Raw genomic sequence first — 26,861 nt, forward strand, 5'->3', positions numbered from 1 at the left:
TCTGTTTTTGTGTTAGTTTACTGAGAATGATGGTTTCCAGCTTCATCCATGTTCCTGTAAAAGACATAAATTCGTCCCTTTTTATGGCTGCATAGTATTCCATGGTATATATGTACCACATTTTCTTTATCCAGTCTGTCACTGATGGCCATTTGGGTTGGTTGCAAGTTTTTGCTATTGTGAACAGTGCTGCAATAAACATACATGTGCATGTGTCTTCATAGTAGAATAATTTGTAATCCTTTGGGTATATACCCAGTAATGGAATTGCTGGGCAAAATGATATTTCTAGTTCTAGATCTTTGAGGAATCCCCACACTTTCTTCCACAATGGTTGAACTAATTTATACTACCACCAACAGTGTAAAAGCATTCCCATTTCTCCTTATCCTCTCCAGCATCTGTTGTTTCCTGACTTTTTAATGATCACCATTGTAACTGGTGTGAGATGGTATCTCAGTGTGGTTTTGATTTGCATTTCTCTAATGACCAGTGATTCACAATCTTATTTACAGAGTCATGGTCATCAAAGGTTACAAAGCAAAACCCCTTTTCTTGCCACTGCCTGAGTTATGATTTCAGTCACTTCAATTTTCCTGTATTGTTCAAAATAATTTTTTGCGTACTGTCTTTCAGTGTCTTTTTTATGCCACCAACAAAGGTCATTTTCAGAGTTAAGTGGGTACCTGGTCTTTGAGAATCTTCTCTTGAAACACCCTCTCTTTGTTTCCACAACTCTTCCATCCACCTGTGTGCCCTGCGTTCATGGCTGCATCCGCCTCCTCCATGTGGCATATGTGACAAACCTAAAGCCTCTGTAGCACTTGGCGTTTGGATCTCTCATTATCACACAGTCTGAGTGTTCCCTGTCGCTCCTTAGACTCGCATTAACTTTTTCAAAGCTCAACCCTCTGATGCAGAGCTTCTGCAGCTGTTCAGGGTCTTTAGAAAACTCTGACTTCAACATGACTGCAGTGTCAAGGGAGACTTTAACAATGTTTTCTCGGCAGCGTCCATGGGCAAAAAGGGCAAATTACATTCTAATTAAGCCACTTTACATTTGTGAATGAGAAATTTTCAAAAGGCCAAAATTGTTTTTCTTTCAATTAGAGATGGTGCAGTTTTCTCTCCTTTTCATAGATGTAGCTGTGGAATTACTTAATTGCTTATATTAGAAGCTCTGTTGTTGCACAAATTAATTAATTTTTTTTACTTGGTTTTAACTTCATATCATTGAAGGAGGCACTGAATTAATTTTTGTTTTAAAAGCACTTTATGTTTTTTTGTCTTGCAGGCACTTTTCATGTCTGTCTTCTAAATACATGTGCCCTGGTGTCCCTGCCGTCATGAGCACCTTGCTGGCTAATATAAATGCCTTCTATGCTCACACAACAGTTTCAACAAATGTACAGGTTTCTGCCTCAGATCGATTTGCTGCAACCAACTTTGGTGTAAGTATAGTTTTTTAAGCATTAAAATTCCTGGCAGCTTATGGAAGTTACATTTCAAGGGACTTAAGATATTCTTGGAATCTTATCGCAGAAAGGAAATTTTAGGGAATAGCCTAATGGAATCCAGCTAAAAGTTTATTTGAAACCTTTTAGTAAATTAGCTTTGACAGTCAATAGGAATTTTCATTAGATTGAGTCTTCATATCTGAAGGGATCTTTTTCAGTGAGGGAAAAACAGAGTTTATAAGAGAATGCTGGGACTCTATAGGGCATTCTCAATGTAGCAAATTTGGGATTCACCATTTCAGATTCACTGTCTTGTAGATACAGTTCCCTGGTGAGTGTGAGCTTGGCTGCCTTCTCTGGAACATATTAGGCTCCATTTGCACTTCCTACTGGTTCCTTCTGGTACTGCTGGATAATGGCACATCCTCTAAGTAAAACGTAGTATTTGTTTAAGGAGCCTAAGAAAAACAATCTGTACCTAATTAAGGCTGACCATCTGAGATATGCAAAGGCATCAAGAAATGCATTGAAAAGTAGAAATTCAGGGACACAAAGGAGCCTCCAGAATTCATCTGTTGCATCCATCACTGTAACTCTTTCTGTACAAGTATACTATGACTGAAACTGGCAAGACTGGAAATAGATTGTAAATTAAGAATATTTGTAGTAAAGTGGTAAGAATCAAAATTAAAAATTGGTGGAGATGGAGAAGAGAGGATAGATACCAAGCTTTTCAGGGCATGAAATCAACAGCATCAACAGCATTTGGTTTGTTTGGGGACATGGACGGGAGGGAAGGAGAAGATGCCTGGAAATATTCCCAGGTTTCTGGTCAGGGCAAATGAGTAGGCAGTAGTGCTTTTCAGTAACCCTCTGAGACAGGTTTTTTGTTATTATTTTTTTTCATGGGAGAAACTAAGATAAATTGTGGGAAAGTGATTTTTGCATGACAATATGGTGTCATGAAAAAATCACTTTCCCACAATTTATCTTAGTTTCCTCCACGAAAAAAAAAAATGCACTGCACTTCCAATTTAGTTCACTGAATATATTTTTGTTACAGAGAATGTTGTTTAGAAATCAAATTTTGAGTTACGTGTCATAGAATAGAAACAGTCGACATAGCAAATAAAAGGGTGAAAACCCAATAGGGAAAAAGATGCCCTTTTGTGTTTACTCTTTTTCTGTCCTTTTCCCATAAAAGAGAAAGGCGTGTGAGGTGTATGAGGTGAATTAGAATAATCAAAGGAAAATGTAATTGCTGTTTAATGACAAATCAAATTAAATGCCAGTAAAGGAGAATACTCTTTGGGTTGGGAGTTATGGAGTTTAAGTTTCTATTGAAATTTAGCAAGTCAGTTTAGTCATCTGAGCGTCAGTTCCTCAACATGCTCAATAAAGAAGATAATTCTTACTTTATCATGTTTCTCAAATTTAAAATAATGATAAAATGAAATAAAAGATGGCAAGCCAATTGTAAAAGTTAAAATTTCATTATATAAAGTATGAGAATTTTGTCTCTCCTACCTTACCTAAAGCATAATGTACAGTATCAGCTACTTTTGATGGACAGATTGACTCTTGTAGAAGCTGGAACCAAAGAACCTTCCCTAGCCAGCTCAACAAAATACTGTTGTTACCAAATACCAGATCATAGAACAGTTTTGTTATGAAAACCTCATCTTGGTAACAGCGCTTCTTGTCTTGGGATTTTACCTGTAACATAAAACATTCTGTGCTATGAAATTGTTTTGCTTCTAATATTCCTTCTGTGTATATAGTGAAGAATAAGTCAACCTCATGGAACATTGAGCCTTTCTCCCTCTGAGAAAGATGTGTTTAAGTGATTAATAGCCACAATAAAAACTACCTGGAGGAAAATTAGATAACTTGCTCCTTTACTTCATGCTGACCCAAAGAAGAGAGAGCAGATTGATTTCAGTACAGTTTAGTGTTTTAGTGGCAATGTGGTTATAACAAACTTCATTTTTTAAATCCAATAACTTATTATAGAATAGGGATAAAAGAAATAGAAATGTTTCTTTAAACTACATCATGGTAAGTTGGTGATTTGGTATATAAATTTGACTATGTTGTTCTAACTATTGAAAATAATGCCATTTGCTGAGTCAGATATACCTAAGTATAATATCTCCTGCCTCTACGTTGGAGCCTTAGATTTTTATTCACTTGACTATTAAAGCTGATTCTGTCATCATAGTGACAATTATATGCTCTCTTCTTGATCCTTCTCAAAGGTGCATAACCTATACATTTTGAGACTTCAAAAAATAAACCAGTGGAAAAAAGTTTCTTACCTATGAGAATTGTAAAATCTTTAAGAAAAGAAAACCATTAGACATTTAGAACCTTTCATGTATGTATAAATCTTACTGGAAATCATGATGTGAATGAAAATTGATCAAGAATAATGTGAGAAGGACAGAACCCTTGGGTATACAGAAGAGATACAAGCAACGTTTACCTAGGAAAATGGTTGGACCAATTGCATGACAATGATTTTAAAAAATGTGATTTTATTGCACTACTGCATTCCAGCCCAGGTGACAGAATGAGACCCTGTCTCTAAAAAAAGTGATATCGTAAAAGGCAAGGTAAAGTATTTTGGAAAAAGGGTAGTATGTAATATTGTTAACTGTCATAGAGACTTCAAGTAAAATAGAGAAAGAAATTAGCCCGTTGGATTTGGCAAGTAGAAGGTCATCGGTCAGTGAAGCAATTGAAGTTAAAGCCTGATTTTATGAAGACTGTTCAGTAAATGGCATAGAAAAAGCTTGTCCAACCGATGGCCATGGGCTATATGCAGCCCAGAATGGCTTTGAATATATCACAACACAAATTCTTAAACTTTCTTAAAACATTATGAGACTTATGTGCTATTTTTTTATTGCTCATCAGCTGTCCTTAGTGTTAATGTATTTTATCTGTTGCCCAAGACAATTCTTCTTCTTATTCTAATGTGACCCATGGAAGCCAAAAGATGCATCGCCCTGGCACAGAAGAACAGTTATTTAAATTAAAGGTCATTTATTCACTAAAATATGATACAGTCATTAAACGTCAAGTTTCTATGGAAGAGTTTCATAATTAAGCAATGCACATGATATAATGATAAGTGAAAACAGTATGCTATAAAGCTATATGCAATTTAATTGCAACATTGAAAACACACGCACACACACATGCACACACATTCACACACACACATACAGGTTTAGAAATAAGACTGGAAGGAAATGTGCTAAAATACCAATGATGTAGCCACTGGTTGGATTACAGCTGACAGATTGTTGGTTTTATTTTGTATTAGTATTTATACAACACTTAAAATGTTTTATAAAATATCTTAAATCTGTATTAACTTGATAATAAAATTCTGAAAGAAAAGGGGAAATTGGTTGAGAAAATAGACTATTCTTTCCAGGAACTTAAATGAGAAGCAAAAAACAGAGATTGGGCAAGTGTAAGAAGGTTTTTCCATATAAAAAGAGACTTTATTTTTATTATCTGCTTGGGTAGGTATTTTAAAATTATTTAATAAGGAAAATATAAACATGTTTATACAGTTTTAGGAAAGGAGTTAGGTGCAAGAGTGAGGCTGTGAATTTATCAGGTGGGAGAAGAGGTGACTATAAGTACTGTGGGCAGGAGAGACTAGTCTTTAGAACGAGCAAGGACAAGCTCTGTTCTGAAATTTGAGGAAATAGTGTGAGAGTCCTTGCAGAGAACACTAAGCTTTTGATATAGAAGTGAAAAGTTGGGGTAGTTGTACTTTATTTTTTAATCCTTTTTTAAAGTTGTCTGGAAGGACAAGGACTGCTCATTTACAAGTGTGTGAAATTGTTGCAGGAGGTGAAGGCGGTGGTAAAAGTTTGGAGAAGCTACTGAGCGGAATACTAAAAAGAATCTTTCAGGGACATATAAAAAGAAATTCCTAGTAAAGCTGAAAGTGTCATTTGCTGTTGGCACTATAAGTTTGTTGTCACAATTCTTATGACTGTGAGTCTTTCTTAGGGTGTGTCAGCATTCTGATGCTGCAGCAGATAGTTGGATTGATTCTAGGCCAAAATTTTGCAGAAAAGTGGCCATAGTAAGGTGAGGCAATTCATATAAAGATAATGGAGTGAAAAGACAAGGTAAAGTGATTTGACATTAGCTTTAGTTTTTGATAAGTGGCATCATGAGAAGCATGATGGACACTAAGAAAGAAGGAGGGGAGAAGTGGGAAAAAGGACAAAAGAGAGTGGAGCAGAGAAAACAGGCAGAGACAGAAGATTGTGGGAGGAACGTATTAATAGCACCTTTCAGTTAACATTTCAAAAGGGAAGTTTCAGGTTCAAAAGGTAACTCAGGGAGTAGATTGTTGAAAATTGATTGTAGAACAGTGGTATGCTACAGCTGGCTGGTACCTGCTCATGAGAACTGATTGGTAAATTTTCAGGAATGTTTCAAGCTGATTGTTAAACACAGCCATCCTTGAAATTGGACATAGTAAAAGTACTTACAACATGATGGTTAGCAAATGCTAAAAATCAAGGCTTTTTGCTTTCACACAGCCACTTTACCATCACATCACTGAGTGTAAATTTTATTTGGAGTCCAGACAAAAAAAGTCTCTATGTATGTTGAAGGCACTCATGAGTAGATCAGGAGTTGATAAGAAACAAAACTCCATGAGGTGGCAGTCAGTCAATATTTTAATTTTGGAAATGTCTTTAGGAAATTTTTTAGTGAATTATCTTGAAATACAAATATCAATCAATAGTAAAATTGATATTTTCTAGCTGTGTTTTCCATGAGTGTATACATCCTCAAATATAAATTATACCCAAGTATAAATGATATTTTTATTGACCAACCAATCTCTATAGTATTTTCTTTCTATACTCTTTTGGCTGCATTTTTTTAAAATCACTTCTTCATATGACAAAAAGAAATGTGAAATATTTTTATAATTGTTTTTAATTTAGCAGAGATGACTTTTTATTAATTAACACTTTAGAAGAGTTTGTTTCAGTTTCACTATGCTACATGCATTTTAGTGATTTTCATAAAATTTGGAAATACCTATTATTTTTTTCATATGTGATGTAAAAGCAAAAATTGCAGCTGACAAAGTTAAACAGTCAAGACAAACCTTATTCAAGGCTATTGCAATAGGGGAGGGAGGCCAGAACTCAATTTGAGCTCAACTCCACTGAAATGAAAGGCAAGACTGAAATAAGGAGAAAGTGGTGAAAGATGACAGTGGGAAGGTTGAGTAATGGGATGTAACAAGTTTGCAGTTTTCTTTTTCTGTGATTATGCCATTTTTGTTTGCTAATTACATCTGTTGGAAGTTAGGCTCCTATCATCCCAAGAAGGATGGGGGATAGGGGTGCTTTCTCCTTGGTGATTACATTTCAAAGAGAAGTCTCCCATGTCTTTCCGGGAGACATTCTTGGATTATGAAGCTGGCAAGAGGCTTTTAAAAATATTTACATGTGAAGGAGCAGAAAAAGAACAATTACAAGTAAGTGTTCTAAAGAAAATGCTTTAAGAAAAGGGAGGTCTAGAAGTAGAGTCAAGCAGAAGCCTATCTAAAGTTTAATCAGGCTGAGGGGTATGCTAAGGGTGTCTTGATCAGTGAACTATAACATTTCAATGCTTTTCAAGTTTTCCTGTGAAGGAACTCTTTAAATATACTTTGAATTGGTGAAATTTATTAATTAGTTTGTCATTGAAAGTATCATTTTATTGGCCTTTCATAATTTTGTCATATTTCTGTTGGTATCAAAATTAATCTCAAATCAACAAGAGCTGTAAATATATGTTCATATGTTTAACACTAGTTGAATTATTTAAAAATTATCAAAATTGCCTATGGATTATCTCTATTTGAAAAGTCTTTATGAATTGGTGTTTTTGGTATGATCTGGAAAAAAAGTGTTACAATTTGCTCATCCTGTTCTGAATTCTTTTTATCTTATTCCTGAAAATTTTACAAAAATCGAAGATAGCATGAATACATAGTTAGCTCCTCCCAAGGGTGCTGAATTAGGTGAGAGCTGAGAAGCTTAAGTATCATTACCTTCTGGTTAAATTCATCCCTGCTGTTGGAGCCAGACTTTGAGAAAGAAAGAAGTTAATGAGAGGAGCTGAGGGTGATGCAGAGGTTATCATACCCCTTCTTTACAAGAGCTTTTCCTTCCACAGTTCCCCACATCCTGGGGGAAACTTCCTGAAGGTGCACAATCAGGGAAGCGACTTCCTCCTCCTCCCTGCCCATGGGCCAAATCCATTCTACCAACTCACCAACTAGTTTTGTAAGGCCCATAAGCTAAGAATTTTTAAAATACTTCTTAATGTTGAAAAAAGATTTAAAGACTGTTATTTTGTGACACATTAAAACTATCTAAAATTCAAATTTCCACATCCATAAATAAAATTTCACTGGAAAGCAGTCATGCCTATTAGTTTACACTTTGTCTATGGCAGCTATTATGCTATAGTGTCAGACTGAATAGTTGAAACAGAGTTGTCAAAGTGAAAAATATTTACTACCTAGCCCTTTGTAGACAGTTTACTGATACCTGGTCTAGTTATTCTGGTCAATCAATTAAACCAAGTTCTTTTTTTATTGCTTAGATTTACCTTTAATTTATTTTTATAATTTATTTTAATTTCTAATCAGATACATGATAGTTGTACATATTTATGCAGTACAAGGGAAATTTTGATACATGCATACAATATGTAATGATAAATCAGAATAGCTGAATATCATCTCAAGCATTTATCAATTCTTCATGTCGGGAACATTCCAATTCCACTCTTTTAGTTATTTTGAAATATACAAAAAATTACTGTTAACTATAGTTGCCCTATTGTGCTACCAAACACCAGATCTTATTCTAACTGTATTTTTGAACCTGTGATAATATTTATTATTTTTATTATTGATTTGTCCCCTACTAGACATACGTGGCCCTTATTTAATAAAAAAACTGAATAATGTGGTAGTTTTAGATATTGTGCCATGTCCCTCAGGGAAACATTTTTTAATCACCCAGTCTTTTGTTATTCCTCAAATCACACCCTACAGGCAGTAGGCTTCCTCTGCTCTGCAAAGGCAGTCTTACTCTAGTTAAGTCAAAATGTTGTAAATAAAATTAAATTTCAAGCTGTCCTGCTGTTTAAAGAATCTCTATGAAAATTCAATCAGCAGCATACTTTTAATTTCACATCATCTGATGTTGTTCCGGATTCAGTGACAAGAAGCCCAGCAGTTTTCTTCACGGTTTTCTATTTCCCTTGAATGTAAATTTTCCAGCTGGGCACCAAAGTCTAAGTAGGGAAACCAAATGTGTGAACTGTGTCAGTCAGAATTCTGTTCAACTGCATGAAATAGAAACTCACTTAATACATTTAAATAAATAAGATTTCTCCCTCTCCTTTCCCACCCATGGAACCTGAGTCCAGAGGTGAGAAATTCAGAGCTGGTATAGCTGCTCGGTATTGTAATATTTTTAAAAGGTGGGCAGATGGGGTGGGGTGGATATAGGCAATCCTTTTTTTTCTATTTGTTCTTTTCATTTTCATCTAACAGGAATGAAATAAGCACTCTATCTTCTGGAGTCTATTAGAGTTTTAGGTGGGAAAAGGGAAGAAGCACAAAGGGCATAAGTTAAGTCTGAAAGGCATCCCTAAGAAAGAATTATATAGCAAACACTAATATAGCAAACACTATCTGCCAGGCACTCTTTTAAAATCTTTCAAAACATTAAGTCATTGGTAGTATGGTAGCTGGGTCTATTTTATTTAATTAACGGTATGCATCCCATTGGCCAAAAACATGTTATGTAGTCATTTTTGGAGGAAAAGAGGTCTGAAAGGATGAGCATTTCATATGGATACATTTAACACATGATATTCTTTTAGTAAGGAACAGTGGGAGAATGCATATTTGACAGACAACCAGCACCATTTGCCCCAGTGTGTGTAAGAGAGACAATGATTTGGGCCATAGTATCCTTGATCAGTCACTTCAACTGTCTTGATGATTTGTGCCAATCACAGATACACGATAAGGCATCCAGAGATGTAATACAAATCACGCTTACTTTTATAATCATCTGAATGATTAACTTTACTGTGACCTAAACTAATTATTTTAGTGGTTCTTCTCTTTTCTCATCTGGATTGAGGGCCACCAACCCAAATGCATGGAAGTTGGAGAGTTAAGAAAGGACTGTATAGCTTGCCTCATCCCCTGGGAAGGTATAATAGAGAATGGCAGAGAAAGATCTAAGACATTGAATTCATCTGTATTTTCTGTAGCTTTGTTGCAGTAAAGGGTCTTAACCTGCCTAATAAGACGGCGTGCTTCTGGAAGGCAGGGCTCATTTCTTAGACTTCTTTATTGCCTTCACAGAGGTTAACACAAAAGTGATACTCAAACTTTCTTCACTGATGTATAAATGTGATGATGGCATTTTATTTAGAAAATTGGAGCTTCAGCTTAAGAACAATTTATCAAATCCTGTTAATATTCAGCTCACTCCATCAAGATCAGTGACTTCAAGGCATAAGAGTTATATACCCCATAAATCCACCTCCTATGTGACTACTGGGAGAAGTTTTCATTTTTGTCAATATCCTCCAAAATGCAATTTGGTGTTTACAGAATATTAACGTTGGCAGGGACATTTTATGTCATTTAATCTTACATCTCCCATTTTTTTTTTTATTTTTGATGAGAAAACTGGGATTCGGAATAGTGGTGTGTCTACGTATAAGGATTGTGTGTATGACTTTTATGTTTTGTCTCTGTTTTTATTTAATCCACACAACTTTAACCATATACTTAAGAGAAAAGCTCTTTATTTTCACTGTCTTCAGATACTTCTGTGAGGACAGTGCAGCACTGAAACCACATCAAAAGGAAGCAACAGCAGTTTTTTGGCTCCATTTTTATACTATTTTTAGCACTAAATCATACATTGTCTTTAAAAGCAATTGATCCTCTCAGATTATGAAGTCTATGTTTGCTTCCAAAAAAATTTTTTTGTTTCAAATTAGTTTTGACAAAAATAACAGCCGCTCCCACTTCTGTAGGTAGGAGAAGTGTAAAAACTGTAATACATTGCCTGGAGAGGTGGCGTGGAGTACAGGAATAAAAAGAAGGATGGGTTGTATTTTCTCTTGCTGATGCATTACATTGCTGTGAATTATTACATGTAGAGAAATTTACTTGTCTGATCTCTTCCTATAAAATGCAAATCTCTAGATACTTTGTTAGAACAGTTACACATTTCTCATTCATCACAGAGAGGAAGTATGACTGATGGAAAAGACCATGAATTTGGTGTCAAAGAGACCTGAGTTGGAATCACTGCTATGCCACATAGTAACTTTATAATCTTAGACAAATTATTGATATATTTGATCCTCCCTTTCTAAAAAATAGAGACCAGACTAAGAATTATTATGAGGTCTTTAGAATAGTCATGTATTTCCATTCTCCTATTTTGTGTTTGCTTTGTACAGAGGGAAAAATTCATAAAACTACTGGACCAGTTGCATAACTCTTTGAGGATTGATCTGTCAAAGTATAGGGTATGTACAAAATTACGTGCCTAAAAGCAAACTGTTATGTTTGGTCTAGATAATTTCTTACCATATTGTAAAAACGACCTGTTATGTAATAGAAAAATAAAAATATGGATCTCAGGTACTATCACACTTAGATAGTTAGACCACAGCAATACTGTGTGAGTTGATGTGTGTGTGTATGTGTGTGTACACACATGCAACTTTAATTTTATAATTTTTTAAATAGCCATCAGATTCAGTGACCCTCAGCTAATTTATGAAGTAGACTATGGCCCACTTCTTCTTTTGAAAACTCATCCTTTGTTACTGAAATATTCTGCTGACATTTCCCCAGTTTTTGAGCTTCCTACTTAATTTTCTGCCTTATTCTCTCTCCTCCTGGATCATGGTACCAAGAGTATCATATGTTCTTGGAAAGCTGTCCACAATTCACTGTCAACAGTTCTGTATATCACCTCTCAAGGAAACAAATACACATACTACAAATATATTCATTTATATATGTGAATAAATATACACACACATAATTTTAGTTACGAAATATCTTAGTTACAAAAATTTAGTTACAAATTTTCGTTACAAAATGCCTGTAGTCATAACTAATAGATGCTCTCTTACATCTTGCATTCTTTAACAACTTATCCTAAGTCAATTTGAACATGTCTATCTCCCAGGTATTCCCTTTTAATTAGTCTCTTATTGAATACTTTAATTGCACACTTACAGAAGTTATAATACCAAATTTTATCAAATTTGTTATTATTTCAAGTTGGATATTTTATGATGGATCTGGGGCCAACATAATGAGAAGAGAACAACCATGCAAGCCATTGAGAAAGATATTTGGGGGCAAGAAGGGCCTTGAAGCTACGTCATTCACCACCTTATCATAGGCATACTAACCCTGTTCAAGTTCATGAATATCTAGTAATTAGCTATGGTTTTTCCTAATGGCTCTTCAGAAGAACATGTTAATATGTGAAATTGACCAAAGTTAAAATTGTTTCTTAGTTCAAAAATTTTTTAATTATAACTTTTCTTTCCTTCAAAATTCTGAACATCTGTATTTTTAAATGATACTTCTTATCAAACTTCATGAGAGACTATATGAGGCAAAGTTATTTTTTTAACTTTTAAAAGTTTTTTGTGACTAAAAGCAAATGCAGCACATGTATAATTTCCAAAGTATTTTTTAAAAAGTATCTATCTTGGGCTGGGCGCAGTGGCTCACTCCTGTAATCCTAGCACTTTGGTACGCCAAGGTGGGTGGATCACCTGAGGTCAGGAGTTCAAGACCAGCCTGGCCATCATGGTGAAACCCCATCTTTAAAAAAAAATAAAAAGTATCTATCTTGAGAGAATCATGAAAATATTTTCACATGTATACTTCCTAATTTTAGTAGCAAGACTGTTTTAGAAGCAAGCATTAATAACATCATAGCATTGTAATAATGATACTGTTTTGCATTTTATTGCATCATAAGAATAAATAGAAAAGTACCACTTTTCAATAGTATAAAGATAATATTTTCAAATTATTTATATTCTTTAATCTTTTATGATAAAAATATTTTAAGGATACTTTAGGGGTATTTTAAAAATTGTATAGTTTGCTTTCCATTTTCTTTCACAAGAAGCTAGTTTTAGTTTATTTTCCCACAGGAGGTTTAATGCTGACAACTTTATCCATTTTCAGGAAAACTTTCCTGCAAGCAATACTGAAAGACTGCAAGACCTGAAATCAACTGTTGACCTGTTAACAAGTATCACCTTTTTTAGGATGAAGGTATCTCATTTTATTTCTGTCACCATTTTGATATGACATAGAATACATTCACCCCCGTTAAAGTCTTGCTTTACCCTCTTCTTGATCAAGTACTGTGTCAACCCCATCGATTGAGCTATACTATTCTTTGCCTGAACTCGATGAATCTTCCAATATAAGGTATAGTGAAGAAGGGATCATCCTAGACACTTAAAATACTCTGATACATTTGGCTCGAATTTAGTTCTCAGTTAAATCCATTTTAGATAAAGCTCTCTAGTAAGTGGACGTGGCACTTAAAAAATATCCAAAGAATGTTAAATGGAATGGAAATGGAGTTCACTTTTTCTTCTTCTTCTTTTTTTTTTTTTTTTTGAGACGGAGTTTCACTCTTGTTACCCGGGCTGGAGTGCAATGGCGCGATCTCGGCTCACCACAACCTCCGCCTCCTGGGTTCAGGCAATTCTCCTGCCTCAACCTCCCGAGTAGCTGGGATTACAGGCACGCGCCACCATGCCCAGCTAATTTTTTGTATTTTAGTAGAGACGGGGTTTCACCATGTTGACCAGGATGGTCTCGATCTCTTGACCTCGTGATCCTCCTGCCTCGGCCTCCCAAAGTGGAGTTCACTTCTAATTTTAGTTTTAGCTTAGATGTTTTGCCGACTTTTTTGCTGCAAGAAAGTAGCTGACTCTTTTAAGTTTACTCCAGTTGTGGCAACTTCCATATGCAGCCCTGGGAATGTCTATGTAGGAATATATTCGGTCACCTGTCTATTGGTATAATTGGCAAGGCCTTACAAACCAGGCATTTATTTTTAGATATATAGTTTCTGCTTTAATTGAAATTTCTCTACAGTCATAGTTTTGGCTTACAATGCAACCTATGTAAAGCATTTTCAGAAACTATTTGCCAGGCTATGGGCTAAAATATATACTCTTTGATATAGAGTATTATGATGCTTATTCAGAAAATTCCTAAATAGAAACATTTTTTTCTTTTCATTTGCCCATATTTTTTTTTAGTTAGAACCTCTAAAAATGGCATTTTGTTGAGAGAGAGAGAGAGACATAAAGAAAAACTTCATCAGTGCTCATTTAGATTCTTTAAAGTTAAATTAAAATTCATTTGGTTTAAAATCAGGCTGAACTAGGTGACTAGAATAAATAGAATTTACATCAGTTCTAATGCACGGTCAGTAGCTTCTGGAACAATGTGCAGATAATGATGGGCAGACCCAATCAAGTTGACTTGGATTGACAAGTGATGTCTGCCATTGACATTGAGGAGTGAGGAATGGGAGTGAGGATGGGGAATGCCAGGACATTGCTACTCATCTGTCTTGCCTCCTCGCTTTAAACCACTATCTCCTTAAACTTGTAACTACTCCTCCCTGACCCTCACTACCAGCTGATTACTTTGCTTTCTATTTCAACAAAAAAAAATAGGAAGAAAGAAAGAGGAGCATCCTCAAGCTCCAACCACATATTCCCACAACCTCCCCCAGTACGTACTTCCTTGTATGTGTCCACATACTCTTTTTTTTTTTCTTTTTTGCTATTGATGATCCATCTGTTTTCTTAGAAAATGTGGTCTCTTCTACATATGCAATTGATTTTTTCTTCTGTTGTGCACTGAAATATTGGTCTAGCAGTCCTCTCCACTCTCCTAAATTGTCAGCTTTCCCCTATGTATGTGTTACTGATTTTACAGCCTTCAAAATACTGTTTGGCTTTGCTTTCTTCTATAGCTGCTACCCCAGTTCATTTCCCTTAATAGCAAAACTCCTCAAAATAGTCATCTAAGCACTTCCTATTTTTCCTCCATTTTTCTTTTTGACACGCTTCATCCTATAATATATTTCACATATTTATTTTGTTTATTATCTACTGAAACTTAAGCCTGTAAGGAAAGGGATTTTTGTTTCTATCATTCACTGCTGTATCACCATTATCTGACATATAGGAAGTGACAAATGTTTGTTGAATAATGGAATGAAATGAAATCAAAGAATTCATGAAGTTTTCACTGGTCACATTAAGTGTTTTCATGTGAGTGTTTACAACCATTATCATTTTCAATAAGTTTTTATATCAGCAAGTTAAAATGAATATTTACATATTTAAAACCCTGTGGTAAGATGACACCAACTAAACATAGAAAAATCAACTAAGAGTATTTATTGAATATATATTTGAGTAGTTTATACTGGATTACAAAGTTTTATTGTTGCAGTTGAGAAAATAAGTGCCTCTCTTTGTCTGTCAGGTCCTGGAGCTGCAAAGCCCCCCAAAAGCTAGCACGGTGGTGAAGGACTGTGTAAGGGCTTGCCTGGATTCTACATACAAGTATATTTTTGACAATTGCCATGAACTTTACTCCCAGCTAACAGACCCGGTAAGAAAATATGTATGTCTTTTATAATCCCCACTTTTGCTTCTAATATGTTTCGGTAACTTTAGAATGATAGTAAATAGAAAAGTATGTTCCTTTAATTTTACATTACCTGCAAATTTGAGAATTTCCATACCTTTTCTTCACATTTGAATATCACTTTCTTATACATGAACTAATTCACTCCTTGAAATAGCTTTATGTAGTAAAGGCACACACTATTTAAGGTTTTAGCTGGATAATCAGTTTCAGAAGAATCGAGTGATTTTCTCAAGGTTACACCGTAGGTAGGTGGCAGATTTGGGACTAGATGTTAGAACTCCAACTCTTATTTCTGTGTTCTTTCTCTAACTCACTGCCTTCCATATCATTTTACCTCATGAAAGTGATAAAGAAATTTTTATAAAACAGGATAGTAAAATTGTTATATATGTTAACTTAATAAATATTTCAAAAATACAATTTAAACCAAAACCACAATGAGATACAATCTCATATCAGTAGTAATGGCTATTTTTATTATTATTTTAAATTTTTATTTGCATAGGTTTTTGGAGAACAGATGTATTTGGTTACATAAGTAAGTTGGTGATTTGTGAGATTTTGGTGCACCCATCAACCAAACAGTATATGCTGAACCCAGTTTGTAGTCTTTTATCCCTCACCCCCCTCCAACCCTTTCCCCAGAGTTCCCAAAGTCCATTGTATCATTCTTATGCATTTGTATTCTCATAGGTTAGCTCCCACTTATGAGTGAGAACATACAATGTTTAGCTTTCTATTTCTGAAATACTTTACTTAGAGTAATAGTCTCCAGTTCCATCCAGGTTACTGTGAATGCCATTAATTCGTTCCCTTTTATGGCTGAGTAGTATTCCATTTTGTGTGTATATATATGTGTGTGTGTGTATACACACACACATATATATACATATATATACACACATACATATATATACATATAGGTGTACATATATGTTTCAATAAGTTTAGAATAGTATTAAATAGAAAAGTATGTTCATTTAATTTTACATTACCTGCAAATTTGAGAATTTCCATACCTTTTCTTCACATTTGAATATCACTTTCTTATACATGAACTTATTCACTGCTTCCAATAACTTTATGTAGTAAAGTCACATACTATATATATATATCTCACAGTTTATCCACTCATTGATTGATAGACATTTGGGCTGGTTCTATATTTTTGGAATTGTAAATTGTGGTGCTATAAACTTGGGTGTGCAAGTATCTTTTTTGTACACTGACTTCTTTTCCTCTGGGTAGATACCCAGTGGTGAGGTTGCTGGATTAAATGGTAGTTTTACTCTTAGTTCTCTCAGGAATCTCCACACTGTTTTCCATTGTGGTTGTACTAGTTTGCATTCCCACCAGCAGTGCATAAGTGTTCACTTTTCACTGCATCCATGACAACATCTATAATTTTTTCACTTTTTTTCACTGTGGCCATTCTTGCAGGAGTAATGTGGTATTGCATTGTGGCTTTAATCTGCATTTCCCTGATCATTAGTGATGTTAAGCATTTTTTGTATATTTGTTGACTGTTTGTATATCTTCTTTTGAGAATTGTCTGTTCATGTCCTTAGCCCACTTTCTGATAAGATTATTTTTTTTCTTCCTAATTTGTTTGAGTTTCTTGTAGATTCTGGATATTAGTCCTCTGACAGATATATAGATTGTGAAGATTTTCTTCCACTCTATGTTGTCTGTTTACTCTGTTGACTGTTCTTTTGCTGTGTGGAAGCTCTTTAATTAAATCCCACGTATTTATCTTTGATTTGTTGCATTTACTTTTGGGTCATGGTCATGAAGTCTTTGCCTAAGCCAGTGTCTACAAGGGGTTTCTTTGATGTTATCTTCTAGAATTTTTATAGTTTCAGGTCTTAGATTTAAGTTCCTTGTTCTCTCTTGAGTAGATTTTTGTATGAGATGAGAGATGAAGATCTAGTTTCATTCTCCTACATGTGACTTGCCAATTATCACAGCACCATTCGTTGATTAGGGTGTCCTTTCACCACTTTGTGTTTATGTTTTCTTTGTCAAAGATCAGTTGGCTGTAAGTATGTAGATTTATTTATATGTTCTCTATTCTCTTCCTTTGGTCTATGTGCTTATTTTTATACTATTACCATGCTGTTTTGGTGGCTATGACTCTATAGTATAGTTTGAAGTTAGGTAATGTGATGTCTCCAGATTCGTTCCTTCTGCTTCGTCTTACTTTGGCTATGTGGGCTCTTTTTTGGTTCCGTATGAATTTTAGGACTGTTTTTGTAGTTCTGTGAAGAATGATTTTAGTATTTTGATAAGAATTGCATTGAATTTATAGATTGCTTTTGGCAATGTGGTCATTTTCACAATATTGATTCTACTCATCCATGAGCATGCAGAATGGCTATTATTAAAACATCAAAAAACAATACATACTGTTGAGGCTACAGAGAAAAGGGAATGCTTATACACTGTTGGTGGGAATGTAAATGTGTTCAGCCACTGTGGAAAGTAGTATGGAGATTTCTCAAATATCTTAAAACAGAACCACAGTTTGACCTATAGAAAGCAAATCAAACAGTAGTAATCAAACAGTGCTTACTACATATAACCATGTGTTAACATTTACCAATATTTCTCAGCTGTTGTTTAAAGACATTAAATGTTACACATAAAATAGTATTTTGGTTGTATTTCCCAATCTCATCCTATTCCTTTTTTTTCTTTGGAGGAAAACACTTTTCTAATATTGGTGAGTTTGAACGTATTTTCACGTACGATCAATGAATACTTGAGTTTTATGTTCTGTGAATTGCCTGTCAATCTTTTGTGGATGTTTCTCTTGGTTTGCTTGTCTGTTACTTATTAATTTATAGAAAATCTAAAAGTGTTGTGAAAACGAATCCTTTTTTGGTTACGTGGATTTCATAGATTACTTCTGTCTTGATGACGTCTTTTTGTTATATTGAAGTTTTCTAATGCATACTATGACATGTATTTCTATTACTTTTATAAAATTGGCTTTTACAAATGTAGTCTAGCTTGGACAACCTGGGCAACACAGCGAGACCCTATCTCTACAATTTTTTTTTTTAATTAGCTAAGTGTGAGGTTAGAGTGAGCTATGATTGCTCTATTGCATTCCAGCCTGAGTGAGAGAGCAAGACCCTGTCTTTATTTAAAAAAAAAAAAAAAAAAATGTGTCTATTGCCTATCCTCTTTTCTGAAGAGTGTGGTTGCTCCATTAGACACTAAAAACTGGGTGGTTATCTATGGAACATTCTGTTTACTTGGGAGAGGCAAATTCTAGAAACAAAATGTTAGATGAAGGCGAGTAAGACTCTTCCAAACTGTATTTTAAACTAGGTTTCATATAGTATGATATCTTTCTGAGGTCACTGGTTTGTTTTTTGTTTGTTTTTTTTGTTTGTTTTACCTTATAGGTAAGAAAAATCGAGCTGAGTTTGCACTGTCTAAGCAAAACAATATATAAGCACATAATTGTTCATAATGTTAGCTTATCAACTCTGTTAAATGTTCTCTACTTTTAAAACTTGGTCCTCTGGTATTTCTAGGAGCTAAATTGGTTCTCACTTATACCTTCCCATGAGTAGCTTTCTAATGACTTTTCCTCGTCTATTCTCTACTTTCCGTCTTCCTCGCATAGGGCTCTTTCAATTCTTTTACATTTTTCATCATCATTATCTTTATTTTACCTAAAGGCTAAGATTGAAACTTTTTATTGTGCCATGTAATTACCCATGCATAATTTTTTTTAGTTGACAGAGTCATGCTCTGTCACCCAGGCTGGAGTTCAGTGGTACAATCTCGGCTTACTGCAACCTCCACCTCCTGGGTTCAAGTGATTCTCCTGCCTCAGCCTCTTGAGTAGCTGGGATTACAGGTACCCACCACCATGCCTGGCTAATTTTGTATTTTCAGTATAGACAAGGTTTCACCATGTTAGCCAGGCTGGCCTCTAACTCCTGACCTCAGCGGATCTGCCTGCCTCAGCCTCCCAAAGTACTGGAATTACAGGCGTGAGCCACCGCACCTGGCCCCATGCACAACTTTATAATCAGTCTTGCCAAATTTTACCAGCCTCAATTTCCTGCTTTTCACATTCCTGAAATAAACTGTTCTGCTCTTATGAGCTCTAAATTTTATAATTTGCATGAATCTGCCATCCTCTTTCACATCCCCACATTCATGCATCCTATTCTATATGCCTAAAAAACTCTCCCACCCTCCCTGCTTTCACGAAAATCCAACTCAAATAGGATGTTTGTTAATGAAAAAATTCTTCATGACACCCATTAAAGAATGGTAAAGCAGACTATTCAAAAAGGAATATTGCAATAGTTGCACAGGAAGTCTACCACAATAGGATTTTATAGTAGGAGAGAGAAATTGGCCTCAATTCTGAATACTCAAGAAAAAGTGGGAATTGATAGCCAAAGAGCCTAAGACAAGGGGGTTACTGGATAAAAATTACTGAGAGGTAACATTTGGTATAAGAGGGGATTCTGGCTAACAGATCTGATGATATTCTTGCTGAAGGCAGACCAGGGTGATTAAATATCACCTGAGGCATTGTGGAGGAAGGAAACCTGATCAGATATCAAAGTGTGATCAGATATCAAGGATGAAAAATTCTGTCTAAACTGAGAAGATTCTTGCTACAATTGGACCATGCAGAAAGTAACATGGAAGTTCAAAAGTTGAGGCATGGTTAAAAAGAGCTCAGAAGAGTTCGACCAAAGTTTGGTCAAAGAGAGAATCTTGATCATTTCCTCAGCCACTAATTGATACTCAGTGGATGAATTAAACTGCCAAGGTAAAGTGGCATACCTTACTTAATATCTTTCTAATACATAAATAATAACAACAACAATAATAATAAAACAGTTTATATCTGTAAGTGAGCTTTGTAGGCAGTTCCCATAAAGCAAACATGACCCTAACAAAAAGTAAATGAATTATGTCACATCAAAATAATCTAATATAGCTTAATATTTTCTGACTTACTTTCAAAAAGGATATTTACATAATTTTCTTTCTAACCAGTTTCATTTTTAGGTAGATAGATTTTATGTGAAATTTTGTCAATGTAGGGAGTGCTTGGTGCTAAGCTTTATATCTTGGAAAAATACTTTTTTCATAAACGTTGTTATTATTTGAAATTATAAAGGAAGTATTCATTGGAGTTGAATTATTTAGAAGACTAATACTCTCTAGAGCCCTTTTGAAGCCATCTATGAATATTTCAAATGATTAAGGTTTATCTATCCTCAGTTGGCTGCAACTCCATGCTCCTAAGAGCTCAAGTTAAGACCTTTTTGTCTCATATCATACATCTAACCTGTCTTCAAATTCTAATTATTCTACCTTCAAAATTAAATACCTTCATTTCAAAATATATCCAAAATCTGGCCACTTTTCACCAGATCCATGCTTCTACTCTGGCTCAAAACCATAATCACTGTTTACTGGGATTACTACGTAACTTCCTAAGAGAGCTCAATGTGTCCACCCCATCACCTTATGTCTGTTATCAACAGAGCAGCCAGAATTATTCTTTGAAAAAGAAAGTCAGCTGATATCACTCTTCTGCACAGAATGTTTGAAGGCCCTTCATGTAAGCTAAATTCAAAGTCCTACAAAACTCCACACGATCTGGCACATGTTACACTTCTCATCCCTCTTACTGTAATTCTGTTCCCTTGCACGTATCTCCACGTGACTGAAGAACCAGTGAAGAGTTGATGTGCAGTGAAGTAATGTGAACTATGCTTTACCCCTGCTTTTTATGGCAGAGACAGAATTTAGGACAGTGCCGAGTAGGTGCTCACAAAAGCATTCGTTGAATGAATTGAATACACGAATAAACTTGCTTTTCTCTAAATAATATGGTAAGAAATTATAGATACATTTCACCTATTATAAGCAAGATTAAATGAAGTGCCCTATTTTGTGGTAGACACTCAGTGCTTGCCTAAGGCCTCTTGCGCTTACTCTGGGTCAAGTGGTAGGATCCCAGATGATGAGATATGGGAAAAGTAAATGAAAGCCACTTCTAGCTCCAACCCATAAAAACATCTTGTCACCTGCAGTGCAATAAGCTGGAAAGATACATATTCCAGATGGCATAGCTACCAGGTGCAGAAGGGCTGCCTAGTGAGCCTCAGACTTTAGATATTTAAGAAATAATCTTTTATTGCATTAACTCAAGGATTATTTAGATATTTATTTGTTACCATAGCACTGTCTGGCTTATTTTGACTAACAGAACTTCAGCTCCTTTTACAACATGCCACCCCGCTATCTATTTAAAATATATCCATGTTTATGTGACTATCCTATTTATAACTCTGGACCAGCTCCCCATTTACTCACAGAATTAAGTAGAGAGTCTCCCATTATCCACAGTGCCTCTAAGGGCTAAGCCCTGATTATCACTCTTGCTTTCAACATCATCTCCACATTGCATTTCATGATTCAGTGCATTAAACTCCATGATGACTTTGCCTGCCTTATATTTACCTGCCTGGAGTGTGCTTCACTTCTCCAAACTTCCCTTCTAATGACTTACCCTAGCTCAACTGACCTTTTCTTCAGAAAGCCTTTATAACCTCTTCTAACTGGATTTGGTATTTCTGTTCCCTAGTGTCATAATCCCCTGACATGTCACCACCACTGTACTTAACATGGTGAATTTATTAGGTGCATAATGTGATACCGGTTTGACCTGTCTTCCCTGCTAAACCGTGAGTTTCATCTTTATATTCCCAGTGCCCAGTGGTATACCTGACTCTTGAGTAGGGTTGATAAACAAAGTAATAATCTAATAAAAATAACCTTTTTAAAAAAGCAGTCCTTTAGCTACTTATTTATAGTCTCTTTCAATGACTCTACTTTAAAACCTATGGTAAGGAACATAATCTCTGATATCAAAACCCCTGAGTTCAAATTACAGCTCTTCATCTTAGATTGTGGTCTTTGATAAGCTATTTAGCCTCTTTGTGTCTAGTTTCTTGATCATATTCATGTTGCTTCTGTTTTCTCTGAATCCTCTCTGGATAGTATTATGCCTTGCCTGAAAAAAAAAATTAAGAATTCCAGCAGTATTAGACACAGTACTGTTCTGATTATTTAAATGTGGAATCATTCTCTCTCCAGAGGGATTTTGAAGAACCATATAAAATTAAAATAAATGCTTAGAATAAAAAAGAAAAATTGATTTGATAGAAAAGTAGAAACAGCTGCAGTTAGAACAAGATGGAAGTGTGGTCTCCAGGGGCTGGCTGTGCAATCAGTAGGTGGTATTTACCTTGGCTGAATTGCCAGGCTCCGCATCTGCACTTCCGTTTAGCCTAAGAGCTCCAATGTGTCAGCATAGACAAAGGTCATTAGTCTCTCACATAGAGATACATGAAAGATCAATCTATAAACGAGGATAGATATCTATCCAGCAGATACCTAATTAGCACTATTATATGCCGAGCACTGGTGTAAGCTCTAAGACATGTCAGGGAACAAACGATAATTTCTTTAAAATAAATAAATAAATAAACAGACTTGAAAATGTTTCAGTTTATACTCTCCTGGATGAACATCTGTGTGAAAGGAAAACCTGTGATCTGTATTTGTTTTAGGAACGTGGAACAATGGCAGGATGAATTAGTTGGATAATATTAATGGTGATTATTTCTAGCATAAGCGCATCCATTTTACTAAAATCTACATCAAGAGACCCCCTATTTGTGGAATGAGGAGGATAGATAAGACTTTCTTTTTAAATGTGTTTCTAAAAGAATTATCCTGAACTAATGTCAGCATTAACTCAGTTCCATGGAAACCACTCAGTGAAAGAACTTTTTCTGTTGAACAATGAAAACCTTTAACTGATTTCTACAGTCCTCCTCCACTCCTACCCTGAAATCAAAACTTGTTTACTGTTAGATTATCCACAGAAAGACACCAAAAACCAATAAAACCACTCTGCTTAAAGGTGCTGCTATTTTAAGTTTATATATTTTGGTAAGTTTTAATTTGTTTATTTAATGACTACCTAAAAAAACTGTATTAAGGTACACACTTAACTAAAACACATGTACACCTTTAATTCTGAAACACAATTAGGGACTTTTTTTAAAAAATCTTATTTTGAATCTGATTAGAAGGTTTGTAGCTAAAAACAAACAAGAACAAACTAAAGTTCTTGACATCCATGTGATGATTTCTTTTGAAGATTATTTCTCTAATTGACTGTGTTTTGAGGCAACATGAGTGGATACATGAATGCAGAGGAAAACGTTTTACCTAAAAGTGAGAGTCTTATGTATAATCAGTAGAAACGTATTTTTCTCTTGATTAACTTTTTGATATATACACCCACACATGCACGTATATGCTTAGTCTCTTCATTTCCCTCCCAAATCAAGTTCTCTCACTGCCTATCTCAAAGGTAATCTCTATTATGAATTTCTTACTAGCTTTAATGAGCATATAGTTCAACTTTGTGTACATTTATTACATATATCTATTATTTATTTGTGATACATTCCTTATCTCCGTCATCCTGTGATATACTACATTTTAGAAATAGGTAGTACAGTGTTATTGTTATTCATACTAATTCTTGAACCAGATTGTATAAATGTAATTATGCTTCTGTAATTTTTAAAGCTCAGTATTATTTTTTAGGAGCTACACATGCTGATACATGTATGTAGAGTTTATTGATTTTTTTTTTACAATTTCCTAGAGCATATACAACAATTTATACATCAACTCCAATTTTTCACAATTACAAATTAGGGTGCAACAAATATCTTTGTCGTAGATGTGTAAAAATTTCGGTATAGTCTCTTAAAGTAGAAGAAAATGCCTGCCTTTCCTCTACTTTTTCCCTTCCCCTAGACGGAATGTGGACCTGATTTTGAGCGGTCTTATACCATGTGGACAGAAGCACCCTCTACTTTTCGCATGGATTAAAATACCTTTTATTTGCGTGATACCCATGGTAACATTGAGTTTAATGAAAACAGAAACTCCATTTATCTTACTCTTAAATTTGTAGTATGTAATACTGTGCAGAGATCAATGAATACTTACTAAATGAAAATTCTGTCCAAAAACATTAGGCAGCATGTGATATGTATACTACAGTTTTGGCCAAATTATCCTCTAAAACTTCCTTGGGACAAAGAAAATATTATCCTAGAATACTTTAAACTGGCAACTTACCTGAATTTAAATGTGGAAAATTTCAGAAAGTCTATACTTAATTTGTGCATGTCTCTTTCTTGGTTATTTTCACCCAAAAAGTTGATTTAGCTGGTTGTCTTTTTCCCTTTCCTTTGGCTTTGCTCTAGCCAATTTCTAAATAATTCAGTAATGAAAGAAAAGCTAAATGTGCCCTGAAATTTACATGTAAAAAAAAATATTCAATTCTATAACTCTTGATTTGAAATAAGATTTAAATAGTAATCATTAAGAAACTGGCTATAATGTCTCTGACTTTTCTTAGATATTTTTCCAGCAATATACTTTCTTATGTAATCATTGGCATTAGTTAGGGAATGATGTTTATTCTGAAAGAAAGGTGAATTTTTACCATCTCATGTGCTCATTGTTAGTTCTAAATCTGAGTAAATATAGACACAACTAAGACTTAATATGTTTATAATTTGATATATACAAATATACAAATGTATCAAATTATAATTTATAAAACATTCACATTTTATAAATATATAAAAATATAATTTAATATTCTATAAAATGTATACAATGAATGTTATGCAAATTTCTTTTTAAATGCCAGCTTTATGACTATTATATAAAATTTGACTTGTAAAAAGAAATGTTTCAAAACGAATAGTATATTGCTATATCTTTTGTGTTGTAAAGAAGAAAAATAATGAAAATTCAGATCCTAAAAAATGACTAACCAGTTATGTTTGTCATTATATACTTTAATTTTCATAAAAAAGTAAATAAATTGTCAAAAATGAAACTGTAAAAAGTTCTGAAATTATCAATAGCAAACATAGTATGTTGTATTAGTAAAATGAGTGTAATTTTGATTCTAAAAATTATGACAATACATGAAAAAGAAATTATGACCTCATGTTCCTAATAAACATTGATGAAAAAACTGTAAAATACTAAATATTAAACTTGGTCAAGTAATTTTATCTCATGAATGCAAAAATGGTTCAACAATACAAAAAAAAAAACACCTCAATTATAATTTTAATGGTGATATGGGGACATTGAAACCTTGATGCACTTTCAGTTGGCAGGTAAACCAGGAGCCAGCAATCTTACTCTGGGTGCATATTTTCACAAAGTTTACTCAGGGCATATTTACTAGAATATTCAATATAGCATTGTTTGTGAGGCTGAAGTGTTGGAGGCAACCCAGGTATCCTTCACAGAAAAATATATCAGCAAAATGTAGTAGATAAGTACCATGGGGTATTGTGAAGCACTTAGAAAAATGGGTTAGATGTTTACATAGTAACATGGATAAAAAGTAAAAACAGTGCTGAGTGAAAAACAGGGGAAGAAGCATAATGTTGTATACTAGCACAATACTATTTTTCTAAAATTTAGATAAATACACAAAACAATAAAAATTTTACAAGACTGAAAAAAATAGGCAAACCCCAAACTCAGCATATGGTCTTATATAAGTCCAAAGGAGATGAAATTGTATAATGCTAATTAAAAAGAAACAGAAAGATATAGATGATGGATGGAATTGAATAGACAGGCAGGCAGGAAACTTGCATGATCTTAATCCCTGAATTTAAGGCTCTAACCTCTCCTCCACCTCAAAGGAAAAAAGAGTAACTCTAAGTGTCTGCAGCAAATTATGCTATATTTGTGATTTATCTGGAGTAAAGTACCTAATCTTCATATAACTTTTCAATTGATATGAATTTAGCATCTAACAAGTATAGAACTCAGTTTAATGTTGACTCTTTCTGCCCCACATGGCCATACATGAAATGGAAATGGTGACCTCTGAAATTGTCCAGTGTTGTAGCCATAAAACTGTTGTAATAGAGTCAAGAGGTATATTGTGTTGTGTGATTTTTATTTTAATGAGTTCCTTCTTTAGAAACCTTCATTCTTTAAAGATGTTTTTCATTCACAAATGATGATGGGCAAAAATGAATTCTTTAAAGATGTTTTTCATTCACAAATGATGATAGGCAAAAATGAATTCATCTACAATGTGCTTCTTTATATTTTAATACTATCAAGTTGTTTGGAACATATCATATTTCATTGAAGACTACAGTTTAAGTCATTTCACTTAAAAGTTTTCTATTTGTCATATTGTGACTTTGTAATATATTTACCTGGGAAATTGATGAGTCTTGAATCTATTCATTTTAAAATATAGTTGTCGATACAGGTGGAACATTTTAGTAACTGAAATTACTCCAAACTAATGAAAAGTCCAGTAAACATAAGAAAATGGAAACTTTTTTCATTATTATACTTTGAGTTCTACAGTACATTTGCAGAATGTACAGGTTTGTTACATAGGTATACACCACCAGACAGGCCACGGTATGTGATGTTCCCCTCTCTGTATC

General features: G+C 34.4%; 1 protein-coding gene across 1 annotated transcript in view; it reads left to right on the forward strand.

Moving 5' to 3' along the window:
- UNC13C (unc-13 homolog C) overlaps positions 1-26,861 on the forward strand; it is a 617,099-nt gene that overhangs the window by 299,042 nt on the left and 291,196 nt on the right. The window contains exons 13-16 of the mRNA XM_012469803.3: positions 1,295-1,451; positions 11,007-11,075; positions 12,769-12,858; positions 15,106-15,234. Coding sequence (XP_012325226.2) covers positions 1,295-1,451; positions 11,007-11,075; positions 12,769-12,858; positions 15,106-15,234 — 445 coding nt within the window. The remainder of the gene's footprint in view (positions 1-1,294; positions 1,452-11,006; positions 11,076-12,768; positions 12,859-15,105; positions 15,235-26,861) is intronic.

Source organism: Aotus nancymaae, unplaced genomic scaffold (genome assembly GCF_030222135.1).
Source record: "Aotus nancymaae isolate 86718 unplaced genomic scaffold, 86718_ANA_hifiasm-v0.15.2.pri h1tg000062l, whole genome shotgun sequence".
NCBI lineage: Eukaryota > Metazoa > Chordata > Mammalia > Primates > Aotidae > Aotus > Aotus nancymaae.